General features: G+C 36.1%; 1 protein-coding gene across 1 annotated transcript in view; it reads left to right on the top strand.

The window, feature by feature from the left end:
* ASPM (assembly factor for spindle microtubules) overlaps nt 1-27181 on the top strand; it is a 63404-nt gene that overhangs the window by 18012 nt on the left and 18211 nt on the right. The window contains exons 6-18 of the mRNA XM_036758265.1: nt 254-499; nt 783-850; nt 1441-1582; nt 1710-1840; nt 3182-3357; nt 7787-7932; nt 8017-8102; nt 13343-13564; nt 14589-14796; nt 14895-15040; nt 15136-15264; nt 18464-18658; nt 22084-26112. Of these exons, the coding sequence (XP_036614160.1) occupies nt 254-499; nt 783-850; nt 1441-1582; nt 1710-1840; nt 3182-3357; nt 7787-7932; nt 8017-8102; nt 13343-13564; nt 14589-14796; nt 14895-15040; nt 15136-15264; nt 18464-18658; nt 22084-26112 (5924 nt within the window). The remainder of the gene's footprint in view (nt 1-253; nt 500-782; nt 851-1440; nt 1583-1709; nt 1841-3181; nt 3358-7786; nt 7933-8016; nt 8103-13342; nt 13565-14588; nt 14797-14894; nt 15041-15135; nt 15265-18463; nt 18659-22083; nt 26113-27181) is intronic.

Raw genomic sequence — 27181 nt, 5'->3', positions numbered from 1 at the left:
TTCAATATATTGACCATGTCTCAGGGATCTTATAGAAGATTGTGTTGTTCTGTTTTAGTAAATGTTTTTAAGTGTTTATATATAAGAGCAGAATTTAAAATTTGAAACTGCCTTCTGTTTTGGGTGAACATCACATTCTAATAGTTCAGTATTTTTAAAAGTATTTTAGCATACTTAAAGATTAAAACCCAAGTTCCACATAACTTTGTTATGACAAGCTAACCAGTCATGTGTTTCCTTTCTCTTTTGACAGTAAATGCTGTTACTCTTCTTTTGGGAGTGGAGAATCATTATAAAATAAGTGTTCCAAAAGCACCTACGAAAGATGAAATGTCTCTCAGAGCATATACTGCCCGTTGTAGATTGAATAGATTACGCCGTAAAGCTTGTCATTTATTTACCTCAGAAAAAATGGTTAAAGCTATTAAAAAGCTAGAAGTTGAGATTGAAGCTAGACGGTTACTTGTTCGGAAGGATAAACATCTCTGGAAAGATGTGGGTAAGAACACTGCAGAAACCTTGATTTAATATTTATGAATCATTAGTAATTCATGTTATATGTTCATTTCATAGTTAAGCACGCTGTATCTTTGCCGCTTAAAGCCATATTGTTATTTTTTTTGAAGTTCTAAACTCTGCAAGTATTTTATAACATAAATATATAAGTCCATTTCTTAATTTACTTTTCTTATAAAGTAATAGTTGATTTCATTAATTAAACTGTGGTACTAATGGCCATCTTGCTCATTTATAAGCTTGTTTACTTTTTCACAACATTTCAGGGGAACGACAGAAAATCCTCAACTGGCTGTTATCATATAATCCACTGTGGCTACGTATAGGTTTAGAGGTATGTTATTTTATTGGGAGGAGGGGGTTTTTGTGTTTAATTTTGTATTTTATTTGTATTCATTATTTTGTATTTTATATGTATCCATTATTGAATAGATCAGAAGCTTTAATAATTTAAATATTTTAGTAGAGTTGAGGATAAAAATTATTGTATATCTAGGAAGCAAAGTGTTATTATTTTGCATGATACAACATTCAGATTTTGTTATAAAGATGCATTCCATTTGTTAAAAAAAGGAAAGTACTAAAAAAAGGATCCTTCATATTTCACACTTTTAAATTATTATTTACCCAGCCAAAGGTTATGTTTTGTGTTTGATTATACATTATTATTTTATGGCACAATTTGGTCTCCTATGTAAGTACATACAATAAATCAGCATATATAACTCAGAACTGGGATTTTTTTTTTGATGGAGATAGGAGGAATGCATATATTATTATGAAAATTTGAGATGCTTGTTGCTAAAATGGGGATGTACTAAAAGTTGGCTACAGATTAGGTAGCATGCTGTACTTTGAGGTACTTGGTGCACAGAGTGGTAGCAAATTGAAAAGAACTAAAAAACATCCCGATATTTATTTCAGACTGTTTTTGGAGAACTGATCTCTTTGGAAAATAACAGTGATGTTGCGGGTTTGGCCATATTTATTCTGAATCGTTTACTTTGGAACCCTGATATAGCAGCTGAATATAGACATCCTTCTGTACCTCATCTTTATGGGGATGGTAATTATTTTTATATTTAAGATGTTATTTCAGAGTAATTGTTTCATTCAATAAAAAAGAATTTATTAAGTACTTACTCTACCAGACACTGCACAAACAAACTTGTTAATTTTTGTTTCATTTTAAGGACATGAAGAAGCTTTGTCTAAGTTTACTTTGAAAAAGTTATTGCTACTGGTCTGTTTTCTTGATCATGCTAAACTATCTAGACTTATTGACCATGATCCTTGTCTCTTTTGTAAAGATGCAGAATTCAAGGTATGATTTTATTTATTTACCACTTCAACCCTCTTTGTCCTTTGTAATACACTTAATTGTTAGAAATAAGTCAATTTTGGTTTGAGGTCAAAATTCAATGAATTTGTACTGAATGCCTATCATGCGTGCAAGACACTAATTGGTGCTGACATTTAATTCTGGGGAATTATCAGTGGGAAAATTATTTTAACTTTTGACTGTTATTTTGTACTTAAATCTTATTTGGCAAACCTATACAGATCATTGTAGAGTACTTTTATTTTTTATTTAACTTTTTAAAAAGTCTTATTGTTATGTTTCTTAAAATATTATTAACATTTAATTATTCCAATTTTGTGAGATTTCTTTTAGCAAAGTAAGATAGTTATAACTAACCACACAGTGAGCTCATCAGAAAGGGCATGCAACATTTCACATCTGTAGGTCCCTTCCACCTTTCTATTTAAAAAAAAATTAATAGAAACCCATTTTTCTCTTTCATTCCTCATCTCACCGAAAACAGAAAGGAAAAAAAAATTTCTTGTAACAACTATGCATTTCCAAGTGAAGTAAATTACCTCAGAGCTGTACACAAAAGTATATCTCGTTCTGCCCTCTAAACCAATTACCTTTCTTTAATATGAACAACATATTTCATCATTGTCCTCTGGAATCATGAATGGTCATTGTATTGTATTGATCAGAGTTTTCAAAGTTGTTTGTTTTTACAGTATTGTTATTGTATAAATTGTTTTCCAGGTTCTGCTCATTTCATTCTTTATCAGCTCATAAAAATCCTCAAAATTAATCCTTTTAAAAATATTAATGTTATAGTATAAGTTATTCTTCTGGTTTTTCTTACTTTATTCTACATCAGTCCAAACAAGTTTTTCCATGTGCTTTTTTTTCTTGCAGCATAATAGTATTCCACGTTTGCATATCCCAGCTTATTCAGGCATTTCTCAATTATTGGACATCTTAGTTTCCAGTTTTTTGCCACCACAAAAAGAGCTACTATAAATAATTTTGTATATAAAAGACTTTGTCACCTTTATTTGATCTCTTTTGGGTAGAGGCCTACCTAGCAGTTTTTGTTAAACTGTTTATTTTTTTCAAGTGATTTTAAAACTTAATTAATAACCTACATTAAAGAAGTATGGCAATATTTCTGCCACATGCAATTTTGATTTGAACTGGGTGACAAATGACTGGAATTTAAATGAGATAGTTAACCTTTTTCAAATTTTGCTTATATTGTTTATTTACCTTGCCGTGTATTTCCAATAATTTTAAACTCAATGTTATAATATTATAAAAATATTTTAATTGGTAGATATTGACATTTGTATTTTTCCCCCTCAGGCTAGTAAAGAGATTCTTCTGGCTTTTTCAAGAGACTTCCTTAGTGGTGAAGGTGACCTTTCCCGCCACCTGGGCTTTTTGGGATTACCAGTTAGTCATATTCAAACACCACTTGATGAATTTGAATTTGCTGTAACAAATCTTGCTGTAGACTTAAAATGTGGAATTCGTCTTGTGTAAGTTATGGCTCTTATTAGCACAGAATAGAAATTTGGGGTAATGAAGAAAAAAGTTCAGTCAGAAACTACCGTTCCATTATAGTACAATTTCCTTCTATTTGTCTCCAACTTCTGTCTTAAAATTCAGTGGTTTAACTTCAATTTTGGAATCACCCAAAAGTTAGAGGCATGCGTGCTTTTCGAAAAATGATGCATTGAGGTTCTTAACTGCCCCCCATCTTTTTTTTCTTTTCTTATAAAGCCCTTTAGTGACAATGCCTATTTTAAAAGAGTGACCTCCTACAGGGTGTGAAGTTAGAAGGTAGTCAGTACTTGGACATTACTGTCCAAAGAATTCTCCATCCATAGCAGAAAATTGCTGTGTCAGAAGAGTGCTTACCTTGGAGAATAATCTAGAGGTAAAAAACAAAACAAAACAGAATAGAGGTCTAATCAGCTGAACTATTTATTACAGTAACTTTCTATATCTTTTTTTTTTAATAACTTTAGCTCTTCATACAAGTTTAATCTTTGAAATACAGGAAGATTGGTGGTTACCTTATTTAATGCTTCTGGCATTAATTTCTCAAGCTGAAGTAACTATCCTTCATTTTAAAACACTTACCTGATATAATTTTAACTGTATAGTTTATCAAGAACCTTACATATATGAGTATGGAAATTAGCAGCATGGTATAATGGATAGAATGTTGGATTTGTAATCTAGAATGTGAAGACCTTCGTACAGACCCTGCCTTAGAAGCTTATTTGCTCTGTGACCTCGGGCAAGTCATTTACTCTTTAGGCCTCATTCTCCAAATCTCTAAAACAAGATGTTTGGACTTGATGGCCTCCAAGGATTATCCTCCCAGCTCTGAATCTTTAAATCTTGCATTTCTCTAGGTTTGTATAAATTCTTGGCTTAGCCTCTGCAGATTATATATACAAGAAGCTCTCTTTCAGCCTGGTTAAGTACTTTATTGACCTGAAAACTGAGATGTTGATGTTTCATCAAATAGCACCCTTAGCTGCTTCTCTGTTACCCCATTCTAGTTCTGTTTTCATGTCCCTTTTCCCCAGTTCCTATATATCTACTCAATTTTACAAATGAGAAAAGATTCTGAAGCCAATTTCTGAACTTTCTAATTTGTCTTTTGGAACCCTTTAAGCCTCTAGCTAGTGAAATTTTGTGGAGATTATTTGGGCGTTACAGGTCTTCATGTATTATTGTTACCCCTACCCTCATTTTCTACCTCTTGCTCTGAGAACTATAATTAATCAGCACTAGCTTTGCCTTTGGAAAGGAATTGTCATTGCACTTCCCTGTCGCTCCGGGACCATAACTCCCTTCTCTGACCACCACTCCACTATACATGTCTTCTCCCTCATTAGAGTATAAGCTCCTTTAGAGCAAAGATGGCCCTTTATATTTGTATCCCTAGAACCTACTACCATGTTTGGCATATAATAAGTGCTTAACATGTGCTTTACGTTCATTCATTTTTAAAGTCGGCCATTTCCCCTCAATTCTGATGTATAAAATTAGATGGTCTGACTCATAATGAATGCTATTTTTTCTAAATCACTCTAAATGTTTTTATTTACCTCTCAAAGCAGTCTAATTTTGGAGATATGTGTTAAACAATCATACCATTTAAATTCAACAAATGTATGTTAGACACCTAGCATGTATAAAGTAAGTACTTCTATGTGTATATATGCATATAAGATACTGTGCTAAGTTTTGGGGATATAAAGACAAAATCAGGAAAACAATTCCCTCCTTTAAGGCAATTGTACGATATTGGCCAGGTTGCAGTACAGCATATAAATAAATGAATAAGAGATCATTTGAACAGGCAAAGAGCATTAACAAACAAAAAGGGAGATTAGGAGAAGCATTATGGAGGAGGTGACACATGAGCTAAGCTTCTCAGTTAGCTAAGGGAGCTAAGGTGTGGCTTCATCTCTTGTAGATTTTGCTTTTTCCTCATAAGGTATGGAATCTCTTCATAAGACTTGATTGGTTCAGTGCCATAAGGTTTTAAATTGCATCTTTTGCCACTGACCAAGCATCCTGACAGCATCAGGCTATATTGACTTGGCCTTCTTTTCACCTAAGGGTATAAAAAGGGTCCTTTAAAAGTTTTCTTCTTGTGTATCCTATATAAGATAGAATGTATGTTACAGAGAGGTAACAAATGTGAAATAAGCCCAGAAATGCAGGCTGGTTTCATATTGTGAAATGTTTTATACTTGAGGCAGTAGGAAGCCACTAAAGATTTTTGACTGGAATGTGATATGCACACCTATGCTTTCAGAAGATTATTTCAGCTGCTTTATACAGGATGTTTAATTGTTGTTCATTAGTTTCAATTGTGTCCACCTCTCCATGGCTTCATTTGGTATTTCTTTGGCAAAGATACTGGAGTGGTTTGCCATTTCCTTCTCTGGCTCATTTGACAGAAGAGGAAACTGAGGCAAACAGGTTAAGTGATTTGCCCATGATCACACAGCTAGTTAATGTCTGAGGCCAGGTTTGAACTCATGAAGATGAGTCTTCCAGACTCCAGGCCCAGCATTCTATACACTGTGCCACCTAGCTGTTCTTTTATATAAAATGACTTGATAAGAAAGACTAGAAACTGGGAGACTGATTAATATTCCAGAGACACAATGAAGAGGGCACTGAATCCCATCCAATTCACCAAGCATTTATTTAAATGCCTACTGTATGCTTGATATTGTGCTAGGTGCTAGGGATACATAGACAAAAGTGAAACAGACCCTGCTCTCAAAAAGGTTGTTGCACTGCTGGTGGCAACAGCAAGTGTACGTAGAAGTGAGTAATGAATGGAGGTGGAGCACTAGGGAAGGGGAAAAGCACTTGATAGGTGATAACTCTAGAGGTGCCTGGCACTAGACTAAGAGCTTTAACATTATCTCATTTGATCCTCACAACCACCCTGGGAGGTATATGAGAGTATTATTTCCATTTAACAGTCAAGGAAACTGAGAGAGAGGTGAAGTGATTTGTTTGGGGTTTCTCAGCTAGCAAGTGTCTGAGGCTGGGTTTGAATTCAAGGCTTTTGGTCTCAAGGCCCTCTGCTCTATCCCTTGTGCCAAATAATAGCATTAAGCCTCCCATATGGGGGAGTCAGAAAGGGTCTATTGAGTCGAGACCCTTAAAGAAAGGGAGAGGGTTTCTGACAGTGGCAGCTGAGAAAGCAGAGAATTCCAAGCCTGAAGTTTCCAACCTCGAGGCATGCTAATCAGGAGGAGGGAATGTTTGGCTGGAATGTAGAGTTCAGGGGGTAATGTGAACTTACCTTGGAAGATGTGATGGAGCCAGATTGTTTATGGCTTGAAGTGTCAAGTAGAGTCCGGTGGAGTTTGTATTTTAAGCTCAAGTTAATGGGGAGCCACATTATAGTCATATGTTAAAGGGGACAGTTGGAGAGATTTGTGGATGTGTAGCTGAATACTTGAAGGAAGGAAGGAAGGCAGCATTTATTAAACGGCTGCTGTGTGCCAGGAACTATGCTAAGGACTGTACAAATATCTCATTTGATCCTCACAACAATCCTGGCATGTAGGTGTTATTATTATCCCCATTTTACAGGAAACTGAGACAGAGGTTAAGTGACTTGCCCAAGGCCACTAGTAAGTGCTTGAGTCCAGATTTGAACTCAGATTTTCCTAACTCCAAATGTAGTGCCCTTTCAACTATGCCACCTAGATTCCTCTAAGGGTCTTTGATTTTGTCAGGGTAGAGAAATCCCTCAACCAGTGATGGAAATTGAGGACATCTTCATGACTTAGTCCCATCTCTGGCTTAGTTGATAAGTAGCATCATAGATTGAAAGCTGAAAGGGTCCTGAGATGGCCATCCCATCCAGCTTCTTAGAGATGAGGAGACTGAAGCTCAGAAGATAAAAAGTGATTTGCCCCAAAGCATGCCTGTATGTAGCAACAGAAGTGGGTTTTAAACCCTGGTCCTCTAACTTCAGAGTATCCAGTGACCTCTTTCATGAAGAAAATAGAGCTTAAGTGATTTGCCTGGAGTGTTCAGGAAGTGGCAGAGGAGAAAGCTGAACCCAGCTCTGTTCAGCTTCAAGCTTAGTACTGTGCATCCTGGGCCATAACCAGTTGTCTTAACTTTTGTCTTGCCACTGGACTTGGATAACTCTGGAGCAGAGAGTGAAACTGGTAGCTTTGGAACTGTCCGCAGCACTGCCTCACTTAAATCCAATTCATGTACAAGTCAGGACATCATTCTTGAGATGCTGCTGGTCCTCTTTCAGAACAAAGGCCAAACAACAACAAACAGCACTCTATTTTCCTGCACTTTGTCTCATGTGGGAATACATATTAAAAAACTGCAGCATAGTCTACTTTTAAAAAAATCCTACAGTTTAATGGTGAATGTCCTTTTTAACATTAATAGGAGAGCCATGGAGCTTCTCACAAAGAACTGGAACCTTTCAAAGAAACTCAGGATTCCTGCAATAAGTCGCCTTCAGAAGATTCACAATGTCGATATTGTTCTTCAAGTACTCAAACAATACGGAGTTCCGTTGAATGATGAGCAAGGTAATAGCTACATAAGAGTTCAAGTTTGTATTTCCTTCAGGAAAAATTTATGCATAACTTTTCTGGCTATCTCATCATTTACAGGTAATACAATTCAGTCTAAGGATATTGTGGATAGTCACAGAGAACGAACTCTAACATTGCTTTGGAAAATAGCACTTACTTTTCAGGTACTGTGTATTTAATACATTTTTGCAGTACTTTAAAAACAACTTTTTAAATTTATCAGTCAATTTAAGTAATATTTAGCATTGTAGGAGTAATAAAAACATGCAGTCTAGAATGGAAGGGATTCTTGCAGTCACGTCACTAATACCTGAAAAGAATCCTTTCTACAGAAGTATTAACATGTAGTCTTCCAGCATCTACTGGAAAAAAGTGCAGTAAGAGGGGACTCACTGCTTTCATGAGATGGCACATTCCACTTCTGGACCACTTTAATTGTGAGAAAATTATACGTAGGACAAAGTAAATCGGATTATCCACTATTTCTATGCATCTTTCCTCTTCCCCTCATTTATCTTGTAAAGCCAAGAAGAACAAGTCTAATCTTCCTTCACTTGGGATATTTTCTAACACTTGAAGACAATTGCTAGTTTCCCCCTTAAAAAAAATAGGCAAAACTTCCTCAGTTTCTTTCCTTGCTGTTCCCCCCAGTTACCAAGCATTTATTTCTCTACTTCCTTCCTCCCCTCTTCCCACTGGTAAAAGGAAAAAGAAAAACAAGACTCATGTGACTTATGCATAGTTAAGTAAACTAAATCCCCACTTTGTGCTTGCTGCCTTTTGATGTTTCTAGCTCCCTCCACAGTCCTGCTCAAGAGCCATTTTCTACTCAAGCCCCTTCTTGATTTACCCGTTTTTAATGCTTTTTATCCCTCAAACTTCTTTCTATTATTTGTTCTTTTCAGTAGTTTATTTTATCACGTAACAGTAAATTCCTTTTATTAGTTTGCCCCTTCCACTGTCCTTTCACATTCACTTCCTCGAATAAAAAAAAGAATGAGTTGCAAATACAGAGCTGCGTTGTCTGGCAAACAACAAATCAGTTTCAGAGTTATAAGTTGGAAGTGGTGTGGCTAGGAATTAGTTTGAAATGATTTGGGAGTTTTGGTAGAATATAAACTCAATAAAAAGCAAAATGTTTAAGACTAGTGAGGGATAGTCCTGCTGTACTCTGTCTTTTTAAGACCCCACCCAGATTTTTGTATTTGAGTCTGGGTTGCATTTGATAGGAGATGGGGAGTGGCCAGGGGATTTCAGTTATGCCAGAGAAGGATCTTATGTTCAGGTCATGAGTATCAGTTGAAAGAACTTGGTTGTTTAGCCTCAAGAAGAGAACACTTCTGGGGGATGAGATAGCATTCTGTTTTCAAGGATCTGAAGGACAATCACCTGGAAGAGGAAATAAACTTGATCTGTTTAGCCCCAGGGGACAGAACTGGGTATTGTTGGTAGAAATGAAAAAGAACTGAAGTTAGGGTTGATATAAAGAGAAAGTACCTAGTAATCTTCAAAATATGGCCGCTGTGGCTACCATGGGAGCTAATAGATAACCCTTTACTGAAGAAAGGAAAGGAAAGGAAAGAAAGGAAATAGGCAATTATTAAGCATTTTACTATGTGCTGAGCACTTTTCAAATATCTCATTTGATCCTCACAACAACCCTTGGGAGACAAGTGCTATTACTATCCTCATTTGTAGTTGGGGAAACTAAGGCAGATAGAAGTTAAGTGTCTCAATAAGAATCTTTCTGATTGTCACTCTTTCTTCCCCTATTTTTTCTCTTGGTGTCCTAACTTCTGTTCAGATCTTACTTCAGTTACAATATTTCTTCTACTTTACTTCTTGATATAACCTCTCATGGAAACGTGAAATAGAATGTACTTTCTTTTTTTTTTTTTTTCCCCAAGGTAAAGGTTGATTACCAACCAATTCCTTTTTTTTTTTATTTTTTTTTATTTTTTTAAATTTATTTATTTAACATATTTGGTTTTCAGCATTGATTTTCACAACAGTTTGAATTACAAATTTTCTCCCCATTTCTACCGTCCCCCCCACTCCAAGATGACATATATTCTGGTTGCCCTGTTCCCCATTCAGCCCTCCCTTCTGTCACCCCACTCCACTCCCATCCCCTTTTCCCTTCCTTTCTTGTAGGGCAAGATAAATTTCTACGCATCATTGCCTGTGTATCTTATTTTCTAGTTGCATGCAAAAACTTTTTTTTTTTCGTTTTTGAACATCTGTTTTTAAAACTTTGAGTTCCAAATTCTCTCCCCTCTTCCCTTCCCACCCACACTCCCTAAGAAGTCAAGCAATTCAACATAGGCCACATGCGTATCATTATGTATAACCCTTCCACAATACTCATGTTGTGAAAGACTAACTATATTTTGCTCCTTCCCAACCCATCCCCCTTTATTGAATTTTCTCCCTTGACCCTGTCCCCTTTCCAAAGTGTTTGTTTTTGATTACCTCCAACCCCATCTGCCTTCCTCTCCATCACCCCCTCCTTTTTTTATCTTCTTCCCTCTTCTTTCCTGTGGGGTAAGATACCCAATTGAGTATGTATGATATTCCCTCCTCAGGCCAAATTTGATGAGAGCAAGATTCACTCATTCCCCCCTCACCTGCCCTCTCCCTTCCTCCCACGGAACTGCTTCCTCTTGCCACCTTTATGCGAGATAATCCACCCCATTCTATCTCTCCCTATCTCCCTCTCTGAATATATTCCTCTCTCATCCCTTAATTTCATTTTATTTCTTTTACATATCTTCCATTCATCTTCAACTCACCCTGTGTCCACTCGCTCTCTCTGTCTCTCTTTATATATATATATATATATACACACATACATATATACATACATGCACATTCACTTATATATATATACACACACATAAACATATATATACATAAACATATATATATGTATATGCATATTCCTTTCAGCTACTATGATATTGAGGTCTCATGAATTATATACATCATCTTTCTATGTAGGAATGTAAACAAAACAGTTCAACTTTAGTAAATCCCTTATGATTGCTCTTTCTTGTTTAGCTTTTCATGCTTCTCTTGATTCTTGTGTTTGAAAGTCAGATTTTCTATTCAGCTCTGGTCTTTTCACTGAGAAAGCTGGAAAGTCCTCTATTTTATTGAAAGTCCATATTTTGCCTTGAGGCATGATACTCAGTTTTGCTGGGTAGGTTATTCTAGGTTTTTATCCTAGCCCCATTGACCTGCGGAATATCGAATTCCAAGCCCTTCGATCTCTTAATGTAGAAGCTGCCAGATCTTGGGTTATTCTGATTGGGTTTCCACAATACTCAAATTGTTTCTTTCTGGCTGCTTGCAGTATTTTCTCTTTGATTTGAGAGCTCTGGAATTTGACGACAATATTCCTAGGAGATTTCTTTTTGGGATCTATTTGAGGAGGCGATCAGTGGATTCTTTGAATTTCTATTTTGCCCTGTGGCTCTAGAATATCAGGGCAGTTCTCCTTGATAATTTCTTGAAAGATGATATCTAGGCTCTTTTTTTGATCATGACTTTCAGGTAGTCCAGTAATTTTTAAATTATCTCTCCTGGATCTATTTTCCAGGTCAGTGGTTTTTCCAAGGAGATATTTCACATTGCCTTCCATTTTTTCATTCTTTTGGTTCTGTTTTATAATATCTTGATTTCTCATAAAGTCACTAGCTTCCACTTGCTCCAATCTAATTTTTAAGGTAGTATTTTCTTCCGCTGTCTTTTGAACCTCCTTTTCCATTTGGTTAATTCTGCCTTTTAAGGCATTCTCCTCATTGACTTTTTGGAGCTCTTTTGCCATTTGAGTTAGTCTATTTTTTAAGGTGTTGTTTTCTTCAGTGTATTTTTCAGTATATTTCTGGGTCTCCTTTAGCAAGTCATTGACTTGTTTTTCATGGTTTTCTCACATCCTTCTCATTTCTCTTCCCAATTTTTCCTCTACTTCTCTAACTTGCTTTTCCAAATCCTTTTTGAGCTCTTCCATGGCCTGGGACCAGTTCATGTTTTTCTTGGAGGCTTTTGGTGTAGGCTCTTGCACTTTGACTTATTTAGGCTGTATGTTTTGGTCTTCTTTGTCACCAAAGAAAGAATCCAAAGTCTGAGACTGAATCTGGGTGTGTGTTTGCTGCCTGGCCATATTCCTAACCAACTAACTTGACCCTTGAGTTTTTCAGCGGGGTATGACTGCTTGTAGAGTAGAGAGTTATATGTTCCATGTTTAGGGGGGATGCGCCAGCTCTGCCACACCAGCAGTGCTCCTTCCCCAAGAACCCCCAACCCAGACTGGGCTTAGATCTTCAGCAGGCTGTGTACTCCTTCTCTGATCCGCCCCTTAATTCCTCCCACCAGGTGGGCAGGGGCTGGAAGCAACAGCAGCTGTAGCTGCCCCACCTCTGCTGCCCCGGGGGCTGTGGCCGAACCTTGAACTCCTTCCACTCCCGCAGCTTTTCCCACTAACCTTCTCTGCTGTCTTTGGTGTTTGTGGGTTGAGAAGTCTGGTAACTGTTGCAGCTCACTGATTCAGGGCGCTAGGGCCCGCGCCGCCCAGCTCCTGGTCTGGTTGGTCCGAGCAGCTCACACTCGGCTCTGCTCTGCTCCGCTCCCCGCAATTAGCTCCCAGCTCCCCGCTCCATGTGGGATAGACCTCACCCAGAGACCATCCAGGCTGTCCTGGGCTGGAGCCCTGCTTCCCTCTGCTGTTTTGTGGGTTCTGCAGTTCTAGAATTGGTTCAGAGCCATTTTTTATAGGTTTTTGGAGGGACTCGGCAGGGAGCTCACTGCTTTCCAGCTGCCATCTTGGCTCCACCCCAGAATGTACTTTCTTCATCCCCTCCTTGCCCAGCTTGGCTTATTCCTTACTACTTGCTGTTTGACTCCCAGGTCTCTATAAAGATAAGTGTTAAAATTTAATGCTTCAAATTTTAGTACTATGGGAAAAAAATTTCCGTTTACTACCTTACTGCTGTGAAATTAGCCGACTTCTACAGTGCGATTTCACTTATGAACTTATATACTATTTTACTCAAAACTGTGTTTTCCTAGTTAATTCTGTGTGTATGGGAGGGATGGCAACAAAAAGAGGGAGTGGGAAGAAAGTGTAGTGCTATGCTTGTATGTTAATAATTTAACTTTCTTTTGGAACATATTAGTCTTTTGTAGCCATTTATATTTGATAAATTTTCAAGAGATGGTTGTGAGGACATTGTTTTCTTAGGTTGTGAATCTGTTCAATTTAGGACATTGAAAGTTCATCGTAATGCTTGTGTAACTTTTCTTTAGGTAAATTTCAGAATTTTTAGTTTCTATACTAAAAATTATAGATTACCATAATATGTAATTAAACTTTTTTTGTTGGTAACTTTGTTCTCTCTTTCAGGTGGACATTTTGCTTAATTTAGACCAATTAAAGGAAGAAATTGTATTTTTAAGGCATTCACTAAACATAAAAAGAAAAATGACTGCACTATCATTTGATCCCAGTGGCCTGACCTATGTGAAAAAAAGTAGGCCGAGTAGTTTTTCCTTGGAACACCATAGTGAAAATGTAAAGTTGCTCATGGATTGGGTAAATGCTGTTTGTGCATTCTATAACAACAAAGTAAGTTAATTTGTATATTCACCTAAAATTTTCATTTCTTTTTAAAGTACAAATTTTCTTTTTGTTTAAGAGTAGTATTTAAAAATTTCAATTCTCAAATAAGATTTTGTTTCTAAAATGAGCCATGTTTATACATTGATGTATACAAATCTATTTCTCTCTTTATTTGGGCACTTTTCCTTAGTAGGTCATAACTCATACATTTACATATGTAAACACACACATAGATTTTGTGCAAGGGCCTTGTGTCCTATTACCCAAAAAGCAAAATCATGGCATTTTTATAATGTTTTGGAGGAAGACATGGTTAATTATTCTTGTCTCTAATTAGTTTTCATTTTAAACTATGCCAAAGTGATAATGAAGTTTAGTATTTTTTCCTAGTCACCTGTTGTAGATATTGTTTGTTTTTTTTAAGTATATCTTTTAAAAGTTAATTTTTTTTTAAGTCCTGCTGAATGGGAAAGGCAGTATGTTATTGTAGATTTAGGGAGTCAGGAAGACCTGGGCTGAAGTCTCGTCTTTTGAATAAAACATGTTTATGACCATGAACAAGTTATTTAATCTGTTGTCCTGTGTAAACTCTTAACTTTCAATTGTAAATGGGTTATATGTTTCAGTGGAGAGAGTTCTTTTTGGAGATCTTAGCTCCAGTGAAATCACAGGTCTGCATTTATAAAAATAAAAAATATATATATACTTGGATATATACATATAATAAAGAAAATATAATGAGTTAAAGAGAATGTGAATAAGAATAAGTGTTAGATTAAATTACAATTTTTTTCTTTGTTATGTCATTTCAGTTTTAGTTTCTACAAAATAACATTTAAAGCTTATTGATAATTCCCTACTTTTCTTCTAAGTATTAGAGCTCCAGAGGCAATGTTGTTATGAAATCCAAGCAACAGTTTTCCTTTAGCTTCTAAACATTACGTGCAAAGCCAATTAAAATACGTCATTGATAATCCACTTTCAATAGCCTAGAAAAGTAAACTGAATTGTTCTTTAAATTTTCAATCAGGTGGAAAACTTTACAGTGTCGTTCTCAGATGGACGAGTATTATGTTATCTGATTCATCACTATCATCCTTACTATGTACCTTTTGAAGCGATATGCCAACGTACCACTCAAACGGTGGAATATACAAAAACTGATTCAGTGGCACTAAACTCATCTTCTGAATCTGATGGAAGTGGTTTGGATATTTGTTTTGGAGTATTTGATCATGGTTAGTCATTTTTTGACAAGCTTTTATATGATTTCTTTGCTATGTAAAACAGTTTTGTATTGTGGTCATTCTAATTTGACTCTTTTTGGACTACATAGCAACAAACAGCTCAGTGTTATACAAAGAGCTCCTAGACAATGAGAAAAAGAACTTTCAGTTGGTGAGCACTGCAGTGAGAGATCTGGGTGGGATACCTGCCATGATTCATCATGCAGACATGTCTAATACAATTCCTGATGAAAGGGTGAGTAAATGATACTTTCAATACTAATTAAATTTTCAGTGGTTAATATTCAGTAATCTCTATGCTCCTAATCATCTCTCATGTTTTATTTTTAGGTTGTTATTACCTATTTGGCATTTCTTTGTGCAAGGCTTTTGGATCTTTGCAAAGAGACACGAGCTGCTCGAGTTATTCAGACGACTTGGAGAAAATACAAAATAAGAGCAAATCTAAAACTCTACCAGGTACACATAAATAGAAATGGGATATGATGATTGGTAAATTAGAAGATAGGAAATTGATTTATGGCAGGGGTGGGGAATCTGTGGCCTCAAGGCCACATGTGGCCTTCCAGGTCCTCAAGTGCGACCTTTTGAATGAATCCAAACTTCACAGAACACATTCCAGAACTGTTCTGTGAAGTTTGGATTCAGTCAAAGGACTGCAGGTGAGAAACTTAGAGGGCCACATGTGGCCTCAAGACTGCAGGTTCCTTACCCCTGGTTTATGAGATGGCTCATAAATATTAAATTCTCACAAAAATAACTGATACACTTCCCTGCTAGTGAGTCTTCAGCAGCTTCCAATTTTTCACCCTGATACTTGAAGTCCTTCACAGTCTGAGATTAGCCTACTCTTTCAAGCTTTTTATGTGATTCTCCTTCATACAGTCTATATTTCAGCCAAAAGGGCTGGTGCCTAAACTTGACATTCAGTCTCTTACCTAACCAAGGGCCCTTTATGCAGGTTGCCCTCTGTCCCTGGAATGAGTTCGCTTCTCACTTCAACCTCAGAGATGCTTTCAGTTCCTTCAAAGCTCAACTTTGGTGCTCTCTCCAACCGGAAGTCTTTCATGATTCCTATTGTTTTTAGTACTCTCTCCCACTTCAGTCATCTTGCACTTCTCCAAGTAAGTGCGGTGTCCCTCCAGTATAATCCAGACTTCATGAGGGCAAGGATTAGTATTCATTTTGCCCTGTCCTTAGCTCATGAGGTATCTGGCATTTCCTAAATAGATTAAATATGATAGATAGATTAAAATGAATTTGAATACTTTATGGGAAGTTTTCAAAATTCTAATGCTCTCACTGTGAGAGACATATCTTTGTTGGTGGTACCATGATGCTTCACACATATACATCACACATACACGCCACTCAAGTTGTGATTAAAGTAATTATTTCTTCATATTTATGACTACAAGCTACTAGGCAAAAATATTATTCCACTGGGTGCCATGTCTCAATTTTTCAATATATGCTTTGTGCATTTCACCAGAATTGGATTCCTGTAAAATGATGGAATTTGTGTAGCTAGAAATTGTGAGGTAACAATTTCCTTTACCATATTACCCTGTAAATTTTTTTTGAAGTGTGTTTGAAGAATTTTTTTTAATTAAATTTTTTGGTTACATTTTAAGTTTCAAGCTATCTCCCTCCCTATAGCATCTTCCTTCATACGTCCTTTGTAGTTGATTTGAATATTTATAATACTCAGAATAGCTTAGTTGTTATTCTTTGAACAATATTGCTATTTCTATATGCAATGTTCAATTGGTTCTGCTCATTTCACTATTATTTCATACAAGTTTTTCCATGGTTTTTCTAAAATCAACCTCCTCCTCATTTCTTATAGGACAGTAGTATTCCATCACAATCTTATACCACAACTTGTCTAGCCATTCCTCAATTGATGGGCATCCCTTCAATTTTCAGTTCTTTGCTACCACAAAGAGAGCTACCATAAACATTTTAGAACATATATGTTCTTTTCGTTTTTCCCTTATCACTTTGGGAAGCAGACCTAATAGTGGTATTGCTGAGTCAAAGGGTATATACAGTTTATAACTCTTTGGGCATAATTCCAGATTGCTCTCCAAAATGGTTGGATCAGTTCACAGCCACCAACAGTAAAGTAGTGTCCCAGTTTTTTTATATCCCCTCTAATTTGTCATTTTAGCCTATCTTGTAGGTGTGAGATAATATCTCAAAGTTGTTTTAATTTGCTTTTCTCTAATCAATAATGATGTAGAGCATATAGCTTCAGTTTCTTCAGAAAACTGCCTGTTATATCCTTTGACTATTTATCAATTGGAGAATGACTAGTATTCTTAAAAATTTGGCAAAATTCTCTATATATTTGAGATAAGAGACTTTTATCTGAGAAACTATCTAGAAATCCTTCTCCCACCCCTTTTTTCTGCTTTCCTTCTAATCTTGATTGGCTATGTTGGTTTTATTTGTACAAAACCTTCTTAATTTAATGTAATCAAAATTATCCATTTTACATCTCTTTTGTTTATTCACAAATTTTCCTATTCATAAGTCTGGGAGGTAAGATGTTCCATGTTCTTTTAATTTACTTATGATATCCTTTTATATCTAGGCCATATATCCATTTTGACCTTATCTTGGCAAATGGTATAAGATGTTGGTCTTTACCTACTTTCTGCCAGATGACTTTCCAGTTTTCCAACAATTTTTACCAACTTGTGAATTTTTAACCCAAAAGCTATTGCCAGCATTTCTAAATCAATATTGAATTATATTGGTGATAATGGGCATCCTTGTTTCACTCCTAATCTTATTGGGAAGTCTTCTAGCTTATTCCTATTACAAATAATGCTTGCTGATGGTTTTAGGTAGATGCGTCTTATCATTTTAAGGAAAATTCCATTGATGTCTATGCTTTCAGGTGTTTCTAATAGGAATGAGTGTTGTATTTTGTCAAAAGCTTTTTCTACATCTCTTGATATGATCATATGATTTTTGTACTTTTTTTACTGATGTAATCAATTATGTTAACAGTTTTCCTTGTATTAAACCATCCCTGCATTCCTAGTATAAATCTCCTTGGTGACAATGTAATGATAACATTCTTAAGAGTTACAGATAATGTTTTTTTATATAAGAAGTAAACAGTTTGACCTTATTAAATCCCTTATAATTGGTCTTTCATGTTTACCTTCTTATGTTTCTTCTGATGCTTTCAGGTCAAATTTTGAAGAATAATCTAGAGGCAGAATTGAGTTGGTCTTCTATACCACTCCCCCTCCCCTATGATGTGACTGAGCTCACTATCTTTCCTGCCACTCTTCCTACCTTTCCTACTATAGTATTCCTTTCTCATACTCTACAATTCCACCATGTTGGCATAGATGCTATTTCTTGTACTAAACATTCCATCTCCCATCACCATGCCTTTGTACTGGCTTTTCCCTCCTCATTGCCTCTTGGAATCAACCTAATTTACTTTCTATTTTGTATATGCTTATTTATGTGCAGGCTGTTTATTTTGTAAGGATGTGAGCTTCTTGAGAATAGGGACTATTTCATTCTTGTTTTGTATCTCCCATGATTAGCACAGTGCCTGTTATATAGTAGGTGCTAAATAAATGCTTGTTAATTGATTATAGTATGGTTATCTTTTGTAATCTATTTTCAGGAGAGAGATAAAGCTGCCAAGGTAATTCAAGCTGCTGTAGTCAAATTCCTGGCCCGAAAACAAATGAAGAGACTTTTTAATGCAACAGTAATTATTCAGAAATACTGGCGAAGATACTTAGCACAGAAGGAAATGTTGACATTAAGGAAAGCAAAACTGGAAAAAACTCAAAATCAATCAGCAGTGGTTATTCAGGTATTTTGGACTGGTATAGTAGCATTTAAAGCATCATTTTGAAGTTCCATTCTTGGAAAATGTATACTTCGATTTAAGTTTAGGGTATTGTATCACTATATTTCTTGTTATGTTCATTGGCATTTCTTAAATAGCTAGGAGTGGTTTCATTCTTGTAGACTTTGCTGCTGGGGAAACTGAGGTTGGTGGATTGCTTGAGTGTGGTAGTTCTGAAATGCAATAGGGCTAAAGCCCATAGGGCAATAAGAGTGTTTGTACTAAATCTGATGTTCTTCTGGGAGTAGAGAACCACCAGGCTGCTGAAGGAAGGGGGATCTCTTTTGGGTTGGAAAAACAGCAAGTTAAAAGTTCTATGCCAATCAGTATTGGGGTGCGTGTATGTGTGTATGTACAAGTATGTATATGTGCATATGCGTGTGTGCGTGTGTGTGTGTGTGTGTGTGTGTGTGTGTGTGTGTGTGTGTGTTGAATCATACTAGGGTGGTCCCTGTAGGCTGAGTATTCAATGACAGGGAAAATCTTGATAATAAAATTTTTTCTTTTGGTTGGGGTTGGGGACAGAGTGGGAATGCACTTGAAATTAGGTTGGGATTACTGAAAAGTGAACTGTTTCCCGGATACAATGTAGCCTGCTCTCTTTTTGCTATTTAATTTTGGGACGAGGGGTGCTATATGGCTTTGAATTATAAAACACTGCAAGCTCTGAAGAATTAAAGTTTTGGAAGTGGGGGTTACCCAACTGGCACTGGAAAGATCTAAAGTTGGGCTTCAGGGTGTAGCATTATTTTACAGTGACTTGAGAGTCCTGTGGTATAAGAGATGTAATCAAAGAAATGTATAACTGGAAAAGAGGTGGACCTATTATGTGTTGAGAGTAAGGGATATGACAGACTGATTACTAGAATGATACACATGGGATTGCAAAAGAACTGCCTTCAGTGTATTATTAGGTAGATTTTCCATGGAGAAGCTGTAGAAGGACATGTGTAAGAATCATGCAGAGTGAACAAGTATAGGTGGGTTGCTGTTTGCACTGTGGAAGGTAGTACCTACATTGACCACATAGATTTATTGAAGGGTTGAATGTTTTAATTATACAGCATGATTGGAGAAATGTAGCATATTCCAGATAAATATAGTTTAGTATTTGAGGAGGAAGTCATCAAAATATAGCTACACTATCATAAAAAAGGTTGAAATAACTGCAAAATGTATATTTTCTCATGTAAATGAAGTATACTAAATATAATTTTAACCTTTTCTTGATGACACAAAATATCTGTTTTGCTATATTATATTGTAATAAAGTGACAACCCCAGGGATTACTGAAGAATGTAAGACTATTTGCCAGGAGCCAAATAATCCTAGAGGACTGTGATTTTCTGGCTTTGTTTTCTCTCTCCTTCCTTCCTCTCTGTCCCTGTCTCTATTTCTTTTTCTTTGTTCCTGGTTATCAAGGGAGGCTAGATAAGAAAGCTTATTAAATCAGTTATCTAAATTTTCTGTATGCCAAGTGCTTAGTTAAGTAACTTCTGTGGAAGTGCATAAATTTTATTTTAGGTGCTTTACTCCTCTTTTAGAAAAGGTCTTTTTTGTTTGTTTGGTGTTTTATTTTGTTTTTGCTTATTGCAGATCCAGAAGTTCAATCCCCAAAGACTGAGGTGCTAGGGAGTTTGATGGATTATTGTAGTATTCATCTGTTTTCGGTTTTTGTAAGGTGGGACACACTACTGACTGTTGTGATAAATAATTATACTCTAGGAAGAGGCTGATGGAATATTCTTTGGAATAAAAATGAGGAAATTTTTAATCATAGAAATTTTTAGATTTAATACCATAGGGTTTGCTTTACAACATTTTCAAGTTATGAGTATCCTTTTTTGACATCAAAATTTTGCAGACCTTGAAATGATGGTAGTTTTTGCTGGTCTGTGTTGACTGAGAATTAATTTATATTTTATAATCAAAATAATATCCACAGATATCTGAAGAATAGTTACACATATAAATTATGTATATTTTTCTTTTGGTTGGAGTTGGGGATGGAGTGGGGATGCACTTGAAATTAGCTTGGGAGACGTGCAGTCTACACAAAGTATATTAAATTGTCGCTTGAAATGTCTGGGTGCGGAGTAATAGATTGGTACACCAGTCTGCACTGGTGTGTGGCCCAAAGGTTCTGAATTCTTGCAGAATTAGAACAGAGAAACTAATAGAATCATCATCCTTTAGAGATGAAACAGGGCATGCCACATCCTTTTGAAAATAAGGAAACTAGGGTTAAAGTTTCCTTTGCTCATTTGAATTCTGGGTTGAGTTAGAATGTGAAAAGTTTCTGGTACAATACTAGGTATCCTGAAGCTAATCCATAGATATGATACTACTGTTGCCATTTACCCTTGATTGTGTCTTTCTACTTCTGGTATGAGATTGAGGTGAAAGCGATAGCTTAGTTTTTATTTTAGTTATTATTGTAAGCTTTGTTATTGACTTTGGAATTCACCTGAAAGGCAAATGATGAGATATACTTAACTCTTACTAGTTGCATTTTAAATAGAAACATTTATAATCTTGAGGAAGACTGAAGGGAAGATGTTTATTTTCTAGGGTTGTCAACAAGTTAGCCTTTGATTATGTTAATGATATGATACTTATTTCCAGAAGTATTTGGAAAATATTAGTATTCTATCATGATGCCATAGCACATCCTCGTATCAGATGGTAAGCTGTTGTTGAAAGTTGACTGTTCTTGAATTTGTATTTTTATACCCACACCTGTCATGGTGACTGGCATGAATGAAAGAAAAGCATTTGTTAAATGCTGTATATGTGCCAGGCAATTATAAAGGACTAGAGATACAAATACAAGCAAAGAAGGAGAGCACCTGCCCTCAAGGAGCTTCCATTTAATAGGGGAAGACAATACATGTAGTAGCATTAGCCAAAGATGAGTGTTTTGGACCAGGAATTCAGAAGGCTGCTTACTGAAGTGACAGGGCAATTGATTGACATATCAATTCCAAGAACGATAGTATTGATTATAAATGATAGTTTATTATTGTAATATACTAGGTACTTATTATTATTATTTGATTAAAATATATTTACAAAAGGAGTCAAAATCATTGTTCCCAAATATCCAGAATTAAAGAAACATTTCTAGATCTTGCATTTTACTTTTTGATGTTATATGTGAAATAAGTTTACATTTTCTTATAGTTTTGAAGTTAGGCACAGTAAAAAGAAAGAATCCACTAATAGTTCATGTTGTCATTCTTACATTTTGATATAGGTTAGAGGGATGAATGTCTTTGCTTATTTTTCATTGTTTCTTTAAAATTTGTTTTTCAAAAAGTAGGAAAAGCTAGCTATTTAGAAGTAATAAAAATGAAAATGTACATATTTACTTTGTTTTCTCTTTTAGGCTTTTTGGAGAAGATATTCTATTAGAAAAAGGTTTCTGAAATTAAAATATTACACCACCATTCTTCAAGCTAGAATAAGAATGCTGATGGTTGTTGCTGCTTTTAAACACCATCGTTGGGCTGCTGTTACAATTCAGAGGCATTGGCGAGCTTGTTTGAGAAGAAATGAAGACCAACAAAAATACAAAATGCTCAAGTCTTCAGCATTGATAATTCAGTCTGCTTTCAGAAGATGGAAAAGACATAAAATAGAGCGTCAAACCAAAGCCATCATAGTGTTGCAAAGAACTTTCAGAAAATGGAAAGTCAGGAAACAAACTAAGGAGGAAAAAGCAGCTATTATGATTCAATCATGGTATCGAATGCAGAAACTGATGAAGAAATATAGACACATCAGATTGTCTGTAATTGTCATCCAGAGCAGATTCAGATGCATACGGGCCAAAAAGTTATATACTGAAAAGAAGAAATGCATATTGACTATTCAGAAGCATTATAGAGCTTATCGGAAAGGAAGGACTGAAAGGACAAACTATTTACAAAAACGCAAGGCAGTTATACAGCTTCAAGCAGCTTTCAGGGGAATGAAAGCTCGTCAATTATGTAGAGAAATAAAAGCTGCTTGTGTTATTCAGTCACACTATCGTACTTACATTTTGAAAAAGAAATTTCTAAGAATGAAACATGCCATAATAATGTTGCAGGCATTTATCAAGATGAAACAAGCACGTAAACAGTATTTAACTTTAAGAAAATCTGCACTGTGTATCCAGCGATGGTACCGTTCCAAAATATATGCTGCACAAATCAGAGATGAATATCAGCAATTACGGGAATCTTGCATTAAATTACAGGCTGTTGTGAGAGGGCACCTGGTTCGTAAGCAGTTATGTTTACAGAGAAAAGCTGCTACTTTGCTGCAGTCTTACTTTAGAATGAGAAAGGAGCAACAACACTACCTTCGAATGTATAGAGCTACAGTTTGTATTCAGAATCATTACCGTGCGTACAAAGTACAAAACTATGAGAGAGAAAAATTCTTAAAAGTAAAAAAGGCAGTTGTTTGCTTGCAAGCAGCATATAAAGGTTATAAAATCCGTAAAATGCTCAAGCAGAGATCTGCTGCTGCTCTTAAAATTCAAACTGCTTTTAGAGGTCACAGCAAAAGATTGAAATATCAAGCCATACTTAAGTCTTCTATCAAGATTCAACAGTGGTACAGAGCACAGAAGACGGGTTATGAAACAAGAATGAAATTCTTAAAAACAAGAGCAGCTGTGATTTTTCTTCAGTCAGTTTATCGTGGTTGGAAACTTCGGAAGTCAGTCCAAAGGGAACACAATTCTGCAATTATCATTCAGTGTGCTTTTAGGAGGGTCAAAGCTCAGAAGAAATTCAGATTGATGAAAAATGCTGCATTGACCATCCAACGGCATTTTAGAGCAAACATTTTAGAAAAGAAGCAGCGCAAAGAATACACTGACCTTTATTGTGCTGTTTTGAGGCTTCAGGCAGCTTGGAGGGGAAGAGCAGTAAGAAGACAAATTAAAAGACAAAAGCAATCTGCTGTCATCATACAGTCATGCTTTAGAATGTATATATACCGGAAGAAATGGAAAACCATGAAAACAGCTGCTCTTCAGATCCAAAGGTATTACAAGGCTTACAAGAGTGGAAAGAAGCAGTATTCTCTATATTTAAAAACAAAAAAAGCTACGATCATTTTACAATCTGCTTTTCGTGGTATGAGAGTAAGAAAACAAATGAAAGAGCTCCACAAAGCGGCTATAATTATTCAGGCTAAATATAAGTCTTATAGTGCAAGGAAGAAATATTCATCCCTTCAAGCTGCAGCTGTCACAACACAGAGACGGTATCGAGCTCTTGTCAAAGCAAACCGCCAACGCTGGGAATACCTTATTTTAAGGAATACGACTATTAAAATGCAAGCTGTTTATAAGGGTGTACGAGTAAGAAGACAAATTCAACACATGCACAAGGCAGCCACTTACATTAAAGCTGTGTTTAAAATGCATAAGTTAAAAATGAAATATAGAACTATGAGAATGGCTGCTATTGTAATTCAGGTGAGATACAGAGCATATCGTCAAGGTAAAGCACAACGTGGAAATTACTTGACACTTCTGCATTCGACCATTATTCTTCAAGCAGCTTTTAGAGGCACAAGAGTACGCCAAAAATTAAGAAAGATGAAGGTTGCAGCAACAGTTATACAGTTACACTATCGAAAGTACATGCAACAAAAGTATTTGGGTGAGTTATGCAAGGTGACTCAACTTTTACAGCAGCACCATTGTGCTATCAAAGAGAGAAACATATCTGTTTGTAAATACAGTGTTATGAGACATTCAGTTGTTTGCATTCAGGCAGCATTTCGGGGTATGAAAACAAGGCAACACTTGAGAGTAATGCAGTTAGCTGCAACTCTCATTCAGAGGAGGTTCAGGTCTTCAATGATACGAAAAAGATACCTTTTGCTCAGGAGGGCAACAATTTTAATTCAGCGAAAGTATCGAGCAACAGTTTGTGCCAAGCGTGAATTTCAAGAGTATTTGTGTTTACATAAGGCAGTTATTGTTCTTCAGTCACATTATAGACGATTTATGGTAAAGAAAAAGATGAAAGAGATGCACCAGGCTGCTACTATTATCCAAACTGCATTCAGAAGGCACAGAGCATATGTTTCATATCAAGCCATGAAACCTCCTTCCCTCATGAGTAGACAGCGTTCCTGTGTCTGCAGGGAAACAGAACTACAAATGGAAAATTATCTAAAGCAACAAAATTCTGTTGTGGTTATCCAGGCTGCATACAGAGGAATGAAAGTTTGTCAGCCTTTACAAAAAAAGCACCATGCAGCAGCCATAACACAGAGCTCTTATAGAATGTATGAACAGAATTGTTACTGTCAAGATATACAGTGGGCTACTAAAGTAATGCAGAAGAGACACAGAATAAATAAAGCAAGAAAGAAAGCACTGCAGCATTGTTTCATCATGAAGAAAGAAGCAACTTGCATTCAGGCAGCTTTGGGGGCCACAATGACTAGTGAAGAAAGGCAGGAACAACATCTAGCTCCAGTTGGTGTCCAAAAACATCTTAAAGTTCACCGTAGCAATGTCTCCCTTAGGGAAGCAACAGGTCTTCAGAGGAGATACAGCGCATCCAGTATGACATGTGTACCCACCAAAGGACTTACTTATATACAGTCTACTTACAAAGACCTCAAGCCACAAGGGAATTTTCTTCATATGCATCAGGCTGCTACGCTAATTCAGGCCACCTTCCGAATGTACAAAGCCAGAGTTGCCTATCAAACCATGAGAACTGCAGCTATTGTCATACAGACTCATTATAGGTTATATTCCAAAACAAAAATTGACCGAAATACATTTTTAATGACACGAAAGTCTATTCTAACTATTCAGGCTTATTTCAGAGGCTTGCAGGCTCGACGGGAATTTAAAAACATGTTAGAGAGAGAGATGGCAGCAATTGTTATACAGTCAGCATTTCGTCATTATAAGACAAAGATCCGATTTAAAGCGGCTCAGGGTGCCTCAGCTGCGTTTCAGAGTTGGCAAAAACCCTCTCAAAATACTCTTTTGCAGAAAGTGCCATATCCACAAAGAATAGCCGAAAGGACAACTCATTATACTTTTCATGAAATGATTGCAAGAAACTTAGTAAAGCAAAATGGTGATGACCAGAGAATTAGATCTTTCCTTCGTATGGCCATGTATCAGAGAAAATTTTTCCAGCAAATACGATCTGCTATCATATTACAGGCATATTTAAGGAGGTGGCAAACCAGAAGGCAGATTGAATTGTATAGAAAATCAGCATTGATTTTGGAGAATCATTATAGAGCATATTTGTCTTCAAAACACCAAAGGAAAGTTGATTTACAAACCCAGAAGAGCATTATAAGAATTCAAGCTAGAGTGAAAGGATTTATTCAACGGCTGAAGTTTCAGAAAATCAAGGACAGCACCATAAAAATTCAGGTATTTATAAATGGCATTTCCGAAAATACTATCTTTTTATCCCACTGTGGTAGGGTTATATCTGCTCCATTTGAAACCTAGGGATACTTGTTTCATCCATGTATCTCTTTCAACAGCTTAATATGATCTGTGTTAATGTGGCTTGAATGACTGGGAAGGTTTTCTTTTTCAGGACAAAGTTCCAACTAATCTATATAGTTATACTACATGCTTATAGGTCAGATAGGACTGTTACCACTCCTTTACTAGTTTATCTTCTGTTTCACTAGACTACTTCTACTGAAAAGCAAATGATAGAGTGGATAGAGAATCATCCTTGAAATTAGGAAGACCTGGGTCTGGTTTCTGCCTCTAACTTTGGTTTTCTGATTCAAGATAAGTCACTCAGTGCTCTAGGCAACTTTCTAAGACTTTTAAGTTTCAGAGACATTGCTTACCTGCATTTATAGAAAGACCTTCCTCATCCAGGACTTTCATGTACTAGTGAAATCACAGGTCCAGTCCCTATTCCTATCTTCCTGTTCACTTACACTGATCAGAAACATGTAACACTTTTACACATTTTTTTTCAGGACAGTGTGAATCTCTAGAATTCCATTGAACCTTCTATTTAAAATAACTCTATATTGCTCTAATTTTGCTTTTAAATTTAACTTCCTTATAAAAAATAAGCTGGACCATAGGATTTAAAGCTAGAAGGTAAGAATTTGACTAGGTGATTTTCAAAGTCATTTTATAGATAGTGACTAAGGCCCAGAGAGATAAATAACTTATTCAGGGTCATATAGGTATTATGTAGCAGAATCAAGATTTGTAGCGAGGTTCTTCCTGTCTCAAAGCAGAAATGTATTAGAGGTGTAATAGTTAGGTACATTTAATGTTTCAAACAGATAAGGTATGCTAATATAAATAGTATTAAATTGGAAATCAGGATACAGATTTTAGAAACTATTGTGCCACAGATGTTGTCAAATCAACAAGCTTTTGTTAAGCACCTACTGGGCACTGTACTAAACACTCAGAATGCAAAAAAAGGCAAAAGATGGTCTTTTCTCTAAAGGAGCTCACA

Source organism: Trichosurus vulpecula, chromosome 4, assembly GCF_011100635.1.
Source record: "Trichosurus vulpecula isolate mTriVul1 chromosome 4, mTriVul1.pri, whole genome shotgun sequence".
Classification (NCBI taxonomy): Eukaryota; Metazoa; Chordata; class Mammalia; order Diprotodontia; family Phalangeridae; genus Trichosurus; species Trichosurus vulpecula.
The sequence above is the reverse complement of the archived record's forward strand: the minus strand, read 5'-3'. Positions and strand labels throughout refer to the sequence as shown.